The 17,703-nt window shown below is 42.0% G+C and overlaps 1 protein-coding gene across 2 annotated transcripts in view; it reads left to right on the plus strand.

Moving 5' to 3' along the window:
- Nucleotides 1–17,703, plus strand: part of DGKH (diacylglycerol kinase eta) — a 164,836-nt gene that overhangs the window by 133,107 nt on the left and 14,026 nt on the right. The window contains exons 23-30 of one of the 2 annotated variants that reach the window (XM_084844920.1): nt 942–1,055; nt 1,309–1,443; nt 4,090–4,256; nt 5,491–5,596; nt 7,417–7,509; nt 8,677–8,796; nt 14,626–14,734; nt 16,220–16,350. In XM_084844920.1, coding sequence (XP_084701046.1) covers nt 942–1,055; nt 1,309–1,443; nt 4,090–4,256; nt 5,491–5,596; nt 7,417–7,509; nt 8,677–8,796; nt 14,626–14,734; nt 16,220–16,350 — 975 coding nt within the window. The remainder of the gene's footprint in view (nt 1–941; nt 1,056–1,308; nt 1,444–4,089; nt 4,257–5,490; nt 5,597–7,416; nt 7,510–8,676; nt 8,797–14,625; nt 14,735–16,219; nt 16,351–17,703) is intronic. The other variant, XM_084844921.1, reaches the window with a different exon arrangement.

The following is a 17,703-nucleotide window of genomic DNA, read 5'->3' on the forward strand; positions in this document are numbered from 1 at the left end:
ATTTATTATTTATTTATGAGACTATATGGCTTTTCTAAATTCCTTAAAGGATGAATCAATGTCATAGTTTCCAATACTTTTTAAAAAGGCCATTCTATACTATCAAAGCCCTTTTTGGCATCAAGGAATATCATCAATGTTGTATGTAACTTGTTAAGATTTATAAATTTACTAATGTTATCCTTTAATTTCAGGTTGAATACAAAACCAACTTGATCCTTTTTTTAATATGTTTGGGAAGTACAGTGTTTAAGTTAGCTCCCAAAAGGTTTGAATTCTAACCCTTCACTGAGCAAATCAGCATCACAAAGGGGGTTCAAAAATGTTGAGAGTCCCCCACAGTGCACTAATTGGAATAGGATCCAGTAAATATGTATGCAGTGAGTTGGATAGGCTGGGGAGGCAGAATAAATCTGAGACAAGGGGAGGGTCAGGAAAGAAGTTATGGTTTACCTGGCAACAGTCTTCACTTTTCTATGGAGGTTCTTCTCCCCATTTTGAGAACCAGAGTTGTATCCTGTTAAAAAAATGTCTATGTGAAAATGACACATCTGCTACAAGTAGTGTTGTTGCTTATAGATGGTACTTCAATCTTCAGATGCATGTTCAATAGCCAAAATATTTTGGTGCATATATATTTAAACATTCTGCTTCCAAAATCTATGGGGTACTGTGCTTCTGGTTTGTATCTATTTCAAATATGAGTACACTTATTTTTGACATTACAGTCTTACAATGTGTGCCAAATGCTTCACTTCACTGATGTTTAAGAGATGCTGATTTATATTCTGGAGTATAAAATGTAATATCTAAATTACATTAGTGCTGGCATGGAAGTACTTAAGTGTCCTTGATGAGTTACAGAGCATAACAGGCAAAATCCCAGTTCTAAGCTCCATGTAGGGTTTCACCAAAACTGATGTTTCCTTTTCCTGTATCAGATATTTGGGGCACCATCATTTGATGATAAGATCTTGGAGGTTGTTGCAGTGTTTGGCAGCATGCAGATGGCAGTTTCCCGTGTTATCAAGCTTCAACACCATAGGATAGCTCAGGTATGTGTAATGTCCAGGAGCAAAGCAACGAGATGGTACAGTAGTTCATGAGGCTGCTAAAGTACACATGAATCAAGTGTTGACTTTTTGTTTTAATTTTAAGTGTGTAACAAATCATCATAAATGCCAAATGGGAACAGCTTTTTGCCCTTGAGATGTACTTGGACAGGAGCCATAGCTGCTAACGACGAGTCTTAATGGGAATTGTCATGAACCTATTTGTCTGTATTGAAACCTGTTTACTCACTTTCAGTGCCGGTCAGTAAAGATCACCATACTTGGAGATGAAGGAGTCCCTGTGCAAGTGGATGGAGAGGCATGGATTCAGCCCCCAGGAATTATTAAAATTGTGCATAAAAACAGAGCACAAATGCTAACACGAGACAGAGTATGTTACAGAAAGGATCTTTCCTAATATATAATGTGTTCTGTATAAATTTATTTATTTATTTATTATTAAATTTATTGATCACCCATCTGGCTGGTCACCCAGCCACTCTGGGCGATGTACAACACACAACAAAAACAGTTCAAAACAATAAAATTCTACCATAAAAACATTTTCTAAAATACCCTAACCCACCCCAAATGCCTGCCTGAACAACCACGTTTTTAATGCACGACGGAAGCTCATTAAAGAGGGGGCATGACGGAGTTCCCTAGGGAGGGAGTTCCACAGAGTGGGGGCCACCACAGAAAAGGCCCTCTTCCTCATCCCCACCAGTCTAGCTGTCCTGGCTGATGGGACAGAGAGAAGGCCATCCGAGGCTGATGTTGTTAAGCGGCCTGTCTGGTGCTGCTGGAGGCACTCCTTAAGATAGGCTGGGCCGGAACCATATAGGGTTTTAGAGGTCAAAACCAACACCTTGAATTTGGCCCGGAAAACAACTGGTAACCAGTGCAACTCCTTCAGCACTGGAGTGATGTGATCTCGCCGGCGGCTGCCTTTAATCAGGCAAGCCGCCGCGTTCTGTACCAGCTGCAGTTTCCGAACCGTCTTCAAGGGTAACCCCACGTAGAGCGCATCACAGTAGTCTAAACGAGAGGAGACCAGGGCATGTACTACCGATGGGAGCAGATGGTTGGGAAGGAAGGGGCGCAGCCGCCTTATCAGATGGAGTTGATACAGCGCTGTCCAGCTCAAAGCTGACACCTGAGCATCCATGGACAGCTGGGAGTCCAAAATGACCCCCAGGCTGCGGACCTGGTCTTTCAAGGGTAGCCGTACCCTATTCAACACCAGGTCAACATCCCCTAGTCTCCTCTTGTCTCCCACCAAAAGTACCTCGGTCTTGTCAGGGTTCAGCTTCAGCTTATTCCTCCCCATCCAGCCACTCACCATCTCCAGACATTTGGACAGGGATTCTATGGCCAACCTTGGTGAAGATTTGAATGAGAGGTAGAGCTGCGTGTCATCCGCATATTGATGACACTGCACCCCAAACCTCCTGATGATAGCCCCCAGCGGCTTCACATAGATGTTAAATAGCATCGGGGAGAGGATGGAACCCTATGGCACCCCACAAGTCAGTGGCCACGGGTCCGAAACCTCCTCTCCCAGTGCTACCCTCTGGTACCTGCCGGAGACGAAGGACCGGAACCACCGCAATACGGTGTCTCCAATGCCCAACCCCTCCAGGCGGTCCAGGAGGATACCGTGGTCAACAGTATCAAAAGCCGCTGAGAGGTCGAGGAGAACAAGGAAGGAGCATTCACCCATATCCAAAGCCCTCCTCATGTCATCTACCAAGGCGACCAAGGCCGTTTCTGTCCCATGCCCAAGCCTGAAGCCCAACTGAAATGGGTCTAGATAATCAGTTTCTTCCAAGTGTGCCTTCAACTGCACCGCCACCACCCGCTCAATCACCTTGCCCCAAAATGGCAGATTTGAGACTGGGCGAAAGTTGTTCAGAACTTGAGGATCCAAGGAGGGCTTCTTTAAGAGCGGTCTTATCACTGCCTCCTTGAAGGCTGATGGCATCACTCCCTCCTCAAGGGAGGCGTTCACCACCGCCCTGATCCCCTCACCCAGTCTCTCTCTGCAGCCCATAATGAGCCAAGATGGGCAAGGATCAAGTAAGCAGGTGGTCGGCCGTACAGATGAAAGCACCTTGTCCACTTCATCAGGAGGAAGAAGCTGGAACCGATCCCACAAAACCGGTTTGCCACAGGCCGCCTCTTGCTCACTAACTGTATCCACAGCATGAAGAGTAACACGCCTAATCTTATCAATTTTATCTGCAAAGTGCCTTGCCAAGGCCTCACATGAGGCCTTAGAATGCTCCAGTGGTTCCGGAGCCACAGGACCGACCAGGCTCCGGACCACGTGGAACAGGCTCATGGGACAGCACTCTGCAGATGCGATAGAGGCAGCATAATCCCTTTGTGACAAATTTGATTTAGTTTCATTAACAAAAAAAAGGTAACATGTAAGAATAAGTGGTTTGCGTACTGCTTCTAAATGCCATACTCTATGTAAAAAGGAGAACATAATACATACATAGATGTACATTCGCACATGTGTGTGTGTGAGAGAGAGAGAGAGAGAGAGAGCGGGAAAGTATATATAATTTGATATGAAAATAGTCCAGTACTATTGGGGAGAATGTTGTTTTCAGTTCGAAAGCAAGAAATTGCAAGTAGATAAATAGGTACCACTTCGGTGGGAAAGGTAATGGCGTTCCGTGCACCTCGGTGTTCAGTCATGCCGGCCACATGACCACGGAAGCGTCTTCGGACAGCGCTGGCTCTTCGGCTTAGAAATGGAGATGAGCACCACACCCTAGAGTCGGACACGACTGGTTGGGGACAACTTTACCTTTTTATAAAAACACAGGGATGATGTGACACACACACACACACACACACACACACACAGGATTCTTTTTGTTAGTTTGTTGTATTACCTATAATTACAACAAATAATTGAGCAACTTGAATAATTATTTAAAATACTTATCAATGTATTTGTGCATAGTGACCATATATGGAAGAACTGGGAGCAATGTCAAGTAACTTATTCAATTCTAAACAGGCCTTTGAGAGTACACTGAAGTCCTGGGAAGACAAGCAGAAGTGTGATTCCTGCAAACCAGTACTGAGATCACCTTTGTACCCTCAACAGGCTGTGGAACTGACTACAGAAGAAGAGGCTTTACAAATCCAGTTGTGTTCTCAGGCTGCAGAAGAACTGATTACCAGGTACAGTGAAACAAATGGCTGCTAAGCACTTTAGTATTATCAGTCAATTCTTAAATAGGGTATTGTAGTGTGAAAGTCATCAGTTCTTTGTGCTGAGCTAAGTCTGTTGACTTGTCAGTTGCATTGTTTCACTGTGAAAAGGTTGCTTTTTTTAATGCTCAAACTATCTTAATTTTCTGGTATTGGTATTCCCTGTTCTAAATACTTAACACGCTTAGAACAATGCTGTAATGATAATAATATATTCTGTGAAGTACTACATTCTGTTTTTGTTTTGTTTTACTTTTGAATCTGCTATGATGACACATTCCTGTTCGATTAGCCCTTGTGGGTTCATTCATCTGTCTTCTCAGACATGAGTAGTATGCTCTAGATTAAATTATTGTAAGGATTCAAGCTCACAGTGAGTATTGAACTGGCAATGTGAGAGATATCAGGCAGAAATTCAGCCTGTGTGCCAACAGAGCTCTCAACAGAGGAGGGAACTGCAAGGAGACCGACCATACCAGTAAGAAAGCCTCTTGACATTAATAGGCCAGATAAGTTCAGATGGTGCCCCCTGACCACTACAAAAGCTTCCAGTTCAGGATTCAGCACTGGTCTGAACAACTGGAAGACTACTGCCACTGTTTTACTGATGGCTGTATACTACCTTGCTTCACTAGGCCTTAGATTTGACAAGATCTAGGTCTGACCATTGTCTTTGCATCTAATGTAGCATAACCTAGATCTAAAATTCTTCTGAAGGTATCATGTCAGTGGACTGAGTCTGCAAATTTTGCTGTGACATTGCTCATTCTAGCTTATGGTATGTAGCAGACTCCCGAGGCACACACTCCATTTCATACTGATCTCTGCACATGCAAAGTGTATGTAGTGCTGTGGGGAAAATAAGGGAAGGGGAACCACAGGTATGTAATGCTCCAAGGCATGAAAACAGTGACTAAATTCATGAGATTAGGGTTAAATTAAACATAAAAGAAAGGACTGTGTTGGAGGAGGAGTGTTGGGAAAACGATTGAGAATACCGCGCGGCTGCAACCCTTTATTGTATGATTCTCTATAGCAGTCAGTGCAAAAAATGGCTGGTCTGGATGCAGTATACTTAAAAAATAATTACTGAAAGTGTAGATTTCTGTTCCTCTTTGTCAATGTTTTCAGGCAGCTGTTTATCAACAGACAATGCATTTCTAATTCCTCTTCTCTCCCCCATACCCCCAAACCATTCTTGCAGAATCTGTGAAACTGCACAAATACACAGCCTGTTGGAACAAGAGCTGGCTCATGCTGTCAATGCATGTTCTCATGCATTAAACAAAGCCAGTCCACGATTTCCTGAGGTAAAGAAATATTTGGTGCGGTATAAATAATGCAATAAATAAATAAATAAGCAAGCAAGCAAGCAAGCAAGCAAATAAGCAAATAAATAAATAAATAAGCAACAATTAACACCTGCACGGTGCGATGGTTTTCAAATGCATTGTGGTTTTATAATCCTTATTTTTTATCAATATAAAATGAAGCATTGGTATATAAATATTTGTTAAAAATATTATTTATCTGCAACATATACCAGAAATTTAATTGAGTTCAGGTTCTAGAAAAAAGTTTCTTGTCATTTGGCATTTCCTTGCATTGAGAATTAATTACTGAGGCTGTTGCTACATAGCAAAACTCTAGGACACAGAGCTTAGTAAGGGGCAGTAATAGTTTTCCTATCATCTTTGCTCCTTCCCAGCACCCATGTTAGCCTACGGCGGGCTCCAGCCTTTTTGGGCCCATGGGCACATTTGGCAATTTGAGAAACTGTTCTGGGAACGCCACAAAATGGTGCTATGAAACGCATGGTTAGTTATAAAGGACAAGTAACCTGCCCAAAAGACTGGGTGCAAGGCAGAGGTGAATTTTGAGCCCCAAGATACAAAACAACTCCTTTGAATCCACACTTTTTTGCACTAACAGAAATCTATTTCAGAGAAGGCAGACTCTGTTTCTCTCTCTCCCTGCCAGCCAACTCATTCCCCCCATCACTTTTTCTCTCACACCGAATCACCACTCAACCCCCCCATCTCTGTCTCTCTGTCTCCGTTCTCTGTCTTCTCTCTGTCTTTCTGATTAACATACACACTCACAGCAAGCACATGAAAAACCACACCCATTCTTTTTCAGGATTTGTCCAAAATCTACTCTCCCTCTGGATCATCCCTAAACCCTTTCACTCTCTCTCTCCCTCACACACACACAAGCAGCCCCCTTCCATTCAGGCATACAAACACACAACGTTTCCCAACACCCGAGGTAGCTCCCAACTGGCCCCTCTTCACTGCTGGCTTCCCTGACCACTGCTGGCTTACAGCTGCCTTTCCTAGCCCGCTCACCTTGCCCTTCCTAGCTCTTGGCCACTCTCTTTATCCCCCTGCCCCCGATCGCCAGACAGCAGTGAAAAGAAAAAGGGTTCCTTTTTCTTTTTTCTCTTCTTGTTTTTTGGTGGCTGGGCACCCTGAAGAGCAAAATGTCAACCTGCAGCAGTGCACCATCTTTATTTCCAAAGAATGTATCTGAGCCATACATGTGGCACAGAGGCATCCATGAGGAATGAAGATGGCAGTGGCTGAAGGCCTTCACTTCACTTTGAAGCAATCTTAGCTGCTTGTAAGACTTAAAATAATAATTAGAATTAAAAATGGAGGGGGGAGAAGCACCTCAGTGGGTGCCATGGAAGGTGTCTGGTGGCACGTCAGTGCCCAAACGCACCACGTTACCTACCCCAGTCCACATGACACAGCGTCCTCGGTGGACAGTAGATACACTGCAGAAGGTACCTGCAGAGCAAGTAGCATCAGATGACTCAAGCGTGCACTGCACAAAACTCCCCTATTTGACGTGAGGGAAATTTCTTTCCTGACCCAAAATATGGCGCTTAGTAAAATTCTGAATGTGAGTTTTATATTAGCCATCGAAATGTCTTTATTTACAATATTGCTAGACTACCTTTTCAACTAATATATTCAAAAGAAGTGAAAAACCCTATTTAGATTCTGGTAGGGGAAGCCACTTTTGACTTCTTTTGATTTATTAGATTTTCCCACTGTTGCAAAGCTGTTCACAACTAAATTTATGGCCCTTTATTTTTGACCTTCATATGTTTTTCTTCCCACAGAGCCTTACAAGAAACACTGCTCTTGAGGTAGCTATCAACGTGAAGGCGCTGCATGATGAAACTGAATCCTTGCTAGTAGGAAGGGTTCCTTTGGTAAGATGGTGATAAAACATAACTTTTTTTTTACAGGGTTATTTAACACATTATATTTACAGAAGCTGACATCCAATCCATAAGGAATTTGCTTTTGACAGAAAAGGCCAATGCACCATGCTGAGGAGGGGGAGACTGAAGAAATGGCAGTGGGGAGGCTTATCTGTTGGCTGTGCCTTTCTTTAAGGAAAAAGCATTGGCATTTGGAAGACTGGGCACTTCTGAAGCAGAGCTTCAGTGTATGATTTGTGTCCTGTTAGCCACATCCTTTATTTATTTGAATGAGGGCAACAGCTGCTCTTGACAACACAGGAAGTTAATGGCTTTGTAACCTTGAGGCCTTGCTGAACTTGGTCAAGTTCACTCACCTTCACTTTATCTGGGCTATTAGTGAAGGAAGTGCACTTCCCCTCTTAACTAGAGCCAATAAATAGTTACGATAAGTGTGGCACAGTCTTTCCTGGCCCAGGTGAAGAACAGCATGTTTTCAATCTGGGTCTCTTCTTGAGTGTGGAAAAGGAACACATGAGAGAGGCCAGGCTAAAGCCTTTCCTTCTTAGTGCTCTGTGTGCAGGGATTTCTTTTCTTCTTTTGAAAAATGTGGATGCGAATTCAAACATGGATTCCCTCTCCTGCACAGTGCAATTTAGAAGACTGCTGTATGTGTTTTTTCTCCCCTTGGAGGCAGGAGTTCATCTAACTCAGGAAGGGAAGGCAGTCTCTTTGCTACACCATGGATCACTTATCAAACATTCAGAGAGTGCACTCCACAGAGTGAAGATATTGTTCACTGACAGAAGTAATTTATCCCATCTGTGTGCATCAGTTTGAAGCATGTCATGACTTAGTGTGAATTTTATGAATTAGTAATATTCATATTTTCATCTTGGTTTCAGCTTTAATACAAATTTAGCATATTGGTGAAACTGAAAATGTTTTTAAATCTGTACACATGGATGGCCTGCTGATTTCCATTACTTTGTTCTAACACAATTGTACTTGCAGCAGCATGAATATCCTTATTTTTTTAAAGAAAAATTATATTGATCTCAATCGTTGAGCTTTATGACAGCATTTGGCATATCTATTTCATTGTTAAGGATGATTATGAGATACTCCCTTTTGAAGAACAAAAGCTTCATAAGGTCTTGTGGTTTGTTTCTGTAGCAGTTAGACTCCCCGCAGGAAGAGCTGCTGTCAACAGCTGTGCACAGTTTGGAATCTGAATTAAGAAAGCTTTCTGAAATTCCTTGGCTCTTTTATGTTCTACAACTAAATGATGATGAGGTGGGTGAAACTCACAGTTGCAAACTTGCTTTCATTTTATTAGATGACTAAATTATGCTGTCATCCTAAACCCTTCCGAGTATTATATTCATATTTACGAATGCTGCCATTTTTGCAGAGTATTGCGGATTGCTGCTTAAACCTACAATAAATGAGCCCCATGCCATTACTCAAGACAAACTATGCCATTATTTTAAACCGCCTGGAAAATGTATTTCCTTCTTCCAGTTTCTCTTTGTCAGTCCTGCCTTAAGTACATTTTCAAGACCAATTCAGTGTGTGAGTGCAAAGCTGATCACATCTTTCTGTTCAAGGCACCCTGAGCCAACTCTGTAATTCCTTGCAAAGCGTGTTGTGTTTTTTTGGTAATGCAATTCTTTTGCTTCAGAGCTTCCCGTTGGGGTTGTAGCGAGTTCAGCTGATATTCAACTTGTCTTTTGGGTTGTACTAAATGTTCTCCTATTCCATTTTTGGAATAAAAATCATGCCTTTCAAGGGGCCAAAATGTCCTCCCAACCCCAAGACTTTACATAGCCCTAGAGCTAGGAAGTATATGTATTCAGATTGCCCCTGAAGAAGAGAAGTCATTTTCTGAAATGCATCAGGCGCTAATTTTTTTTGGCACTTTTTGAGAATTTATTTCTCCCTTCTTTTTCTGCTGCATACAATACCTTTCTTCTTTGTTTCTCTTCACTTTAAATTGGCCTATGGATTTTCCTCACTTTTCGATGAACCCCATTGAAGGAGGAGCAAACACTTCTTGCTGCTGCTGATAATGTCTGTGAAAAGTCCCCCACCCCTTCAGCTCAGGCCTCCTTAAATTACTGTTTTATGTCTTATCATATTGTTTTATGTCTTATCATATAACATTGATAACGTTTTATATCTTATCATATAACATTGATAACATTTTATATCTTATCATATAACGTTAATAACGTTTTATGTCTTATCATGTAACATTTACCTGAAATGTCTGCCTTTTCAGGAGTTGTCCTAAATTGTTTATATTTGTTGAAGCTGCTGTATCTCATTAACTTAGCCAGGTTCTGCTTTCCCATAACCTCCACTTATTCATTATTAGGTGGTTCTTTGCCAAATCCAGGGTGCCTTTCATTACAAGGGATGCTCTAGAGTCAAAACCTTATTTCTAAACTGTATGGTACATACCCAAATACTACTACCAGGTATTAGATGTTGATAGGTCTTGTGCTATGACTACTGGCTTGTACAACTTGTTTAGTCTGGGCAATATCAACCCCTAGCATATTTAAACTAAGTCTTGCCTATTGAGACTTCTCAAAATTGAGGGGATTGCTAAAAAAAAGGACGTTGAAAGGGAAAGTCAAGAGCCTGTCTAAAAAACTTAGGGTTACTCAAAACCACAACTATAGAAGCCCAGCTAGAATGTATACCACAGATCAGAAAAGCTACCACCAACTCCAAGAGGTTACCAGTGTGGTTAATGAGCAGTATCAAGAAAGGGCAGGGGGATGCTTCCTTCAGAAAATGAAAAGTCTTATCCAAAAAGTGAGAACAAACAGAAACACAAACGTGTACAAAAGAAATGCAACCACACAATAAGGGAGCCAAAAAAAGGATTTTGAAGAGCATATTGCTAAAAACATTTAGACCAATTTGTTGTTCAGTTGTTAAGTCACTCTTCATGACCCCATGGACCATAGCACGCCAGGCCTTCCTGTCCTCCGCTCTCTCCCGGAGTGTGCTCAAATTCATATTCATTGCATCGGTGACGCTATCTAGCCATCTCATCCTCTGCTGTCCCCTTCTCCTTTTGCCTTCAATCTTTCCCAGAATCAGGGTCTTTTCCAGGGAGTTTTCTCTTCGCATTAGGTGGCCAAAATATTTGAGCTTCAGCTTCAGTATCTGTCCTTCCAATGAGCAGTCAGGGTTGATTTCCTTTAGGATGGACTGATTTGACCTCCTTGCAGTCCAGGGGACTCGTAAGAGTCTTCTCCAGCACCACAGTTCGAAAGCATCAATTCTTCGGCGCTCAGCCTTCCATTTAGTCCAGCTTTCACAGCCATACGTTACTACTGGGAAAACCATAGCTTTGATTAGACGGACCTTTGTCAGCAAGGTGATGTCTCTGCTTCTTACTATGCTGTCTAGGTTGGCCATAGCTTTCCTCCCAAGGAGCAAGCGTCTTTTAATTTCATGTCTACAGTCACCATCTGCGGTGATCTTGGAGCCCAAGAAAATAAAATCTGTCACTGCTTCCATTTCTTCACCTTCTATATGCCAGGAAGTGATGGGGCCAGATGCCATGATCTTCGTTTTTTTAATGTTGAGTTTCAAACCAACTTTAGCACTCTCCACTTTCACCCTCAACAAGAGGCTCTTTAGATCCTCTTCGCTTTCTGCCATTAGGGTGGTATCGTCTGCATATCTGAGGTTGTTGATAATTCTCCCGGCAATCTTAATTCCAACCTATGATTCATCCAACCTGGCGTTTCTCATGATGTACTCTGCATATAAGTTAAATAAGCAGGGCAACAATATGCAGCCTTGTCGTACTCCTTTCCCAATTTTGAACCAATCAGTTGTTCCATGTCCGGTTCTTACTGTTGCTTCTTGACCCTCGTACAGGTTTCTCAGGAGACAGGTAAGGTGGTCTGGTACTCCCATCTCTTTAAGAATTTGCCACAGTTTGTTGTGATCCACACAATCAAAGGCTTTAGCGTAGTCAATGAAGCAGAAATAGACGTTTTTCTGGAATTCTCTTGCTTTCTCCATGATCAAGCGAATGTTGGCAATTTGATCTCTAGTTCCTCTGCCTCTTCAAAACCCAGCTTGTACTTCCGGTACTTCTTGGTTCACATGCTGCTGAAGCCTAGCTTGTAGGATTTTGAGCATCACCTTGCTGGCATGTGAAATGAGCGCAATTGTACGGTAGTTTGAACACTCTTTGGCATTGCCCTTCTTTGGAACTGGAATATAAACTGACCTTTTCCAGTCTTGTGGCCACTGTTGAGTGTTCCAAATGTGTTGGCATGTTGAGTGCAGCACTTTAACAGCATTATCTTTTAGGATTTTAAATAGCTCAGCTGGAATACTGTCATCTCTGCTAGCTTTGTTGTGAGTAATGCTTCCTAAGGCCCACTTGACTTCACTCTCTAGGATGTCTGGCTCAAGTTCAGTGACCGCACTCTCACGGCTATCAGGGACATTAAGATCTTTCCTGTATAGTTCTTCTGTGTATTCTTTCCACCTCTTCTTAATCTCATCTGCTTCCGTTAGGTCCCTGCCTTCTTTGTCCTTTATCATGCCCGTCTTTGCACAAAACATTCCCTTGATATCTCCGATTTTCTTGAAGAGATTTCTAGTCTTTCCCATTCTATTGTTTTCCTCGATTTCTTTGCATTGTTCATTTAAGAAGGCCTTCTTGTCTCTCCTTGCTATTCTCTGGAAATCTGCATTCAGTTGGATATATCTTCCCCTTTCTCCCTTGCTTTTTTCTTCCCTTCTTTCCTCAGCTACTTGTAAAGCCTCATCAGACAGCCACTTTGCTTTCTTGCATTTCTTTTTCTTTGGGATGGATTGAGTTGCTGCCTCCTGAACAATGTTACGGACCTCCGTCCATAGTTCCTCAGGCACTCTGTCTATCAGGTCTAATCCCTTAAAACTATTCCTCACCTCCACTGTATATTCATAAGGGATATGATTTAGGTCATACCTGAATGGTTTAGTGGTTTTCCCTACGTTCTTCAATTTAAGCCGAAATTTTCCAATAAGAAGCTCATGATCTGAGCCACAGTCAGCTCCAGGTCTTGTTTTTACTGACTGTATAGAGCTTCTCCATCTTTGGCTGCAAAGGACATAATCAATCTGATTTCGATATTGACCATCTGGTGATGTCCATGTGTAGAGTCGCCTCTTGTGCTGTTGGAAAAGACTGTTTGCTATGATCAGCGTGTTCTGTTGGCAAAACTCTATTAGCCTTTGTCCTGCTTCATTTTGTACACCAAGGCCATGCTTGCCTGTTATCCCGGTGATTTCTTGACTTCCTGCTTTAGCATTCCAATCCCCTATGATGAAGAGGACATCTTTTTTTAGTGTTAGTTCTAGAAGGTGTTGTAGGTCTTCATAGAACCGATCAACCTCAGCTTCTTCGGCCTCAGTGGTTGGGGCATAGACCTGAATTACTGTGATGTTGAATGGTTTGCCTTGGATTTGTACTGAGATCATTCTATCGTTTTTGAGATTGTACCCCAGTACTGCTTTTCTCACCCTTTTATTGACTATGAGTCCTACTCCATTTCTTCTAAGGGATTCTTGCCCACAGTAGTAGATATAACGGTCATCTGAATTAAATTCGCCCATGCTTGTCCATTTTAGTTCGCTGATTCCCAAGATGTCGATGTTCAATCTTGTCATCTCATGTTTGGCCACCTCCAGCTTACCTTGATTCATTGTTCTTACATTCCAGGTTCCTAAACAATATTGTTCTTTACAGCATCGGATTTTCTTTTCAACACCAGACACATCCACAGCTGAGTGTCCTTTCGGCTTTGGCCCAGCTGCTTCACTCTTTCTGGTGCTACTTGGAATTTCCCTCTGCCCTTCCCCAGTAGTATATTGGACACCTTCCGACCTGAGGGACTCATCTTCCAACGTCATCTCTTTTAGCCTTGTGATACGTTCCATGGGGTTTTCTTGGGAAGAATACTGGAGTGGGTTGCCATTTCCTTCTCCAGTGGACCACATTTTGTCTGAACTCTCCGCCATGACCTGTCCGGCTTGGGTGGCCCTGCACGGCATAGCTTATGGCTTCACTGAGTTACGCAAGTCCCTTTGCCACAACAAGGCAGTGATCCATGAAGGGGATTTAGACCAATAATAACAGATTATTTAATTACATCAGAAGTAGGACACCAGCTAGGGAGGCAGTTGGAACATTGGATGACGCTGAAGTTAAAAAGGATAAGAAGATTGCAAAGAAGTTGAATGAATATTTTGTGTCTGTCTTTGCGGCAGAAAATGTAACATAGATATCCATCCTTAAGCTGTCATTTTAAGAAAGGGAGTCTAAGCAACTGAGGTGAATAACAGTGACAAAAAATGACATTCTAGACTGTAGAACTTTCAGTTTAGTTGTATGTAGTTGGCAGATAATGTGAGTTTGGTTTGTGCTTTTTGCTTTTGATCAGACTTTAAGTTACACAGGATGTAGTCTAGTAGAATAGTTAGGTTATAATACAGTTAGTTGTCCTGCAAGAGTGTTCTGGACTTGGGAAAGAAAGAAACCGCACACTGACAGTTTAACATGAGTGTGAATCTTTTTCTCTAATAGATGGGCTGAGCACATTGATATTGACAATTACTGTTTAGGGCAGCCTTCCACAGCCTGGTCTTCACCAGATGTTGAACTACAACTGCCACCATCCCCAACCAGCATGGCCCATGGCTGGGGATTATTGGAGTTGTAGTCCAATACATTTGGAGGGTGCCAAGTTGGAGAAGGCTGGTCTAGGCTGTCTGCCAGAAATGGTACAAGTTGTTTCATAAGAATATTTTGTCTTCCCTTTCTTATATGAGTTTCATGGTCCCTTGGTGGAATAAATCTTGAAGCATCTCCATCTTTCCATTCATCTCCTTTTGTTGTGGAATTTATCAATCTTTCTGATTTTTAAAAATTTGCTTTTCAACATAGTTTCTCTGCTGCTGGTTTTTGTGTTGTATGTAGATTTCAAGGCTTTTTTTCTTTTCATGTATCAATTCTCTTTTATTGTAAACCACCCTGAGAACCTTTGTTAGTAAAGGCAAATAACTAAATCAATTATAGCTTTCCTGTCTCTTTTATTTTAGGACCCTCCTTTGGAATATACCAAAAGAAACAACAGAAGCACAGTATTTCGCATAGTGCCAAAGTTTAAAAAGGAAAAGGTTCAAAAACAGAAGACTAGCTCTCAACCTGGTATGCTTTAAAAAATAGTACTGCTTTGGGGGAAGACATAGCTTTAAATATTTAATTACATGCTTGTAAACTGTGAACATCCTATTAAGCCTTGAGTTGAAGGGAGTCTTGTCACAAGTTGTCCTGGGCTAAGTGATTTGCAGATGCATTCCAATACGTAGAGGATTTCTGTGTTGTTTTACCTTCGGGATAATGTGAAGTATCTTTCACTGATTTGTCTGTAACTGGATTAATTGTCCCTTAAAGTCTAATATTACATTACTGGTTTTTAAATTGTGTCCCAGGGAACCCTGGAATTCCTTAGAAGCTTCTCAGATGTTGCTTCATGAGAAAGTCACTAATGACCAATGAGCTTTCCCCATTATTAATTTTCCTGTGACATTACTGCTCTTCCTCTGTCATGTGAAGCTGCAGGCAAGTGTTGGGTTTGTTCTAGAGTGTGCACTCAGTATATGTAATGTAAAAGAGAGGGCCACAAGTGCCCTGTATGAATAGGAACATACACCCTATATGTCCCAGAGTTCTCTGTAGTGCTCAAGGATTCTTTGGCAGGCAAATCAATGTGGAAAGCATTGCCTGAACGGTGAAAATTAGAAAGCCACTGTCTCAGATAATTATACTACTTGCATATGCTGGATTAAAAAAACATTGCTAACTTGAAGAGTCATTTTCAATAGAAAACAGAACTTCATTATCCTCTTCCCCATTGTTATAGGCTGTGTACATGATACCTCACCACTATTTATTATAGTGATCTCACACCAGCACCTTTTAGCAAGCAACATGTTTCAGAATACTAAAAAGAACAGTGGACACAGAATTGGTAGTAAATCTGAAAAGCTTAGTTGAAAGTGTGGACTAACTGGCTGTCACTAACATTTGACGATATCCTGCGCCATGTCTACTTTCTGAAGTGAAATGGCACTGGATAAAATAGACGAAAACTGCGACAATAGCTTAAATACTCCTACTTCCTTATTAAACTCCTTTTTCAGTTTAATGTTGGCAACTAACCTTAGAGAACAATGTTGACAGAACTTTTAAATGTGCTGTTCACCTGATACGGAGTATTTGCTGAATGCAGGGCTGCAGTTGTTTGTTTAATGAGTGCTAATTTTTTTCCACTTACATTGTAACAATAAATCATCATCTGTGGACAGCAAAACATGCGTAGACCTTGCAGTACAGATCCTAATACGGTTGTGAGTGAATCAGTTGATGGTTAGAAGCTTGATAGTTTTGATGCTGAAGCTGAAAGCATGGCTGCAATGCAGATTGCCCTATCCTGTTTTTAGACACATTTTCAGGTTTTCCTTACCTGTAACCTGCATGAAAAAAGAAGCCGCCTATTTCCCCCAAAATATGTTTGACTTTTGCTGTCACTGCAGTGTTCTACTCTGTCTTCCACTCTTTGTGGCCTAACCTTTGCTTTTAATGCTGTTGAGCATGTAGAAATTAAGGGGGTTTTGCTCTTAACTTTGGTAGTTCAAAAATGGGGCACAGATGAAGTTGCTGCTTGGCTGGATCTACTCAGTTTGGGAGAGTACAAGGAAAACTTCATCAGCCATGACATCCGAGGCTCTGAGCTTTTGCATCTGGAAAGGCGAGATCTTAAGGTATTTTCTTTGTGCTACTTTTCTGCTTATGAGAATTTTTCTTTAATAGAAATTAATTGAAACCTTTCTTCTGTCCCCACTCCAGTTATATGCTTGTAGCTTGGCTTTTAGTGTGCAAACCTGCAAAAAACAAACACTAAAACTAATATGCTACCAGTCAGGCTATACTTTCATCTGGTAATATCAGGAATATTGAAGATTTGCTTCTTTAAGAATGTATACAGAATGATAGTAGAATCAGGCTTGGGAAAATCATTATGTGTGTTAGCCACATTAACTTATGTGAAAGTTATTACATTCACTTGAAAGACATTTTCTTAATAAGGGGTTGTGTAGAAGATAATTTGTAATTCATTAACTAACCTGATCATTATAAAGATATATGTGATGCAAGATTTTAACATTTATTTAAACAGTTGTTTCCTAAATTTTCCTCAGCACTTATGAATCCCCCTTTCTCTTTGAGGAGATAAAATCTCACCTGCATGCTTTGCAGCAAGCTCTACCCACCCAGCCATAATGTAACTGGGTCTTCTGCATTTCATCTCTATTATTCCTGCTTGAGTGAATTCATTTGAACGAATGGGAAAACAACAGCCATCCAAGACTTGATCCTGGATGAGCGTGCAGACCTGGCCTGTGCCATGGAGACCTGGTTGGATGACTGTGGGAGTAAATCTCTCCCAGTCTCACCCACCTAGGTTCTCCATGTTGCAGCAGGCAAGACCTGGGGAGCAGGGAGTCGGAGTCGCGGTGGTCTATTGTGATTCTATCCCCTTGCCAAGGTGCCCCATCCCACAGTTTTGAGTGTGTGTATCTGAACATGGGGGTTTCGGACAGAATAGGGGTTCTGTTGGTGTGCTGCCTGCCCCGCTACTCAACAGTCTTCATTCCTGAGCTAGCTGAGGTGGTCTTGGGGTTGGCCCTTGAGCCTCTGTGGCTTGTTGTGCTGGAGGTCATCTGCATACATGCGGAAGCCACCTTGTCAGGAGTGGCTCAGGAATTCATGGCCTCCATGGCAACCATAGGTCTGTCCCTACTATCTGTCCCTACTCATTCAGCAAGTCACACTTTGGATCTGTAGGGTGGGATGACAGTGATTTGCGGTTGGAGGAACCTCCTATAGTTCCGTTGTCATGAGCAGATCACTACCTGGTGGGGTCTAGACTTGCTGGGACTTGGAGCCTCTGCAGGGATGGTGGCAGGGTGTGTGTGTGATTAAGATGGTCCACCCCAGGAGACTGATGGATCTGGATGGTTTTCTGATGGCTCTTGCTGTCACTTCAGCAGACAGTTCTGTTGAAGCCCTGATTGATCTCTGGAATTGAGAAATGGTCCAGGGGGTTGACACAA

Source organism: Heloderma suspectum, chromosome 3 (genome assembly GCF_057233095.1).
Source record: "Heloderma suspectum isolate Gila_16-S chromosome 3, 16-S_ref, whole genome shotgun sequence".
NCBI lineage: Eukaryota > Metazoa > Chordata > Lepidosauria > Squamata > Helodermatidae > Heloderma > Heloderma suspectum.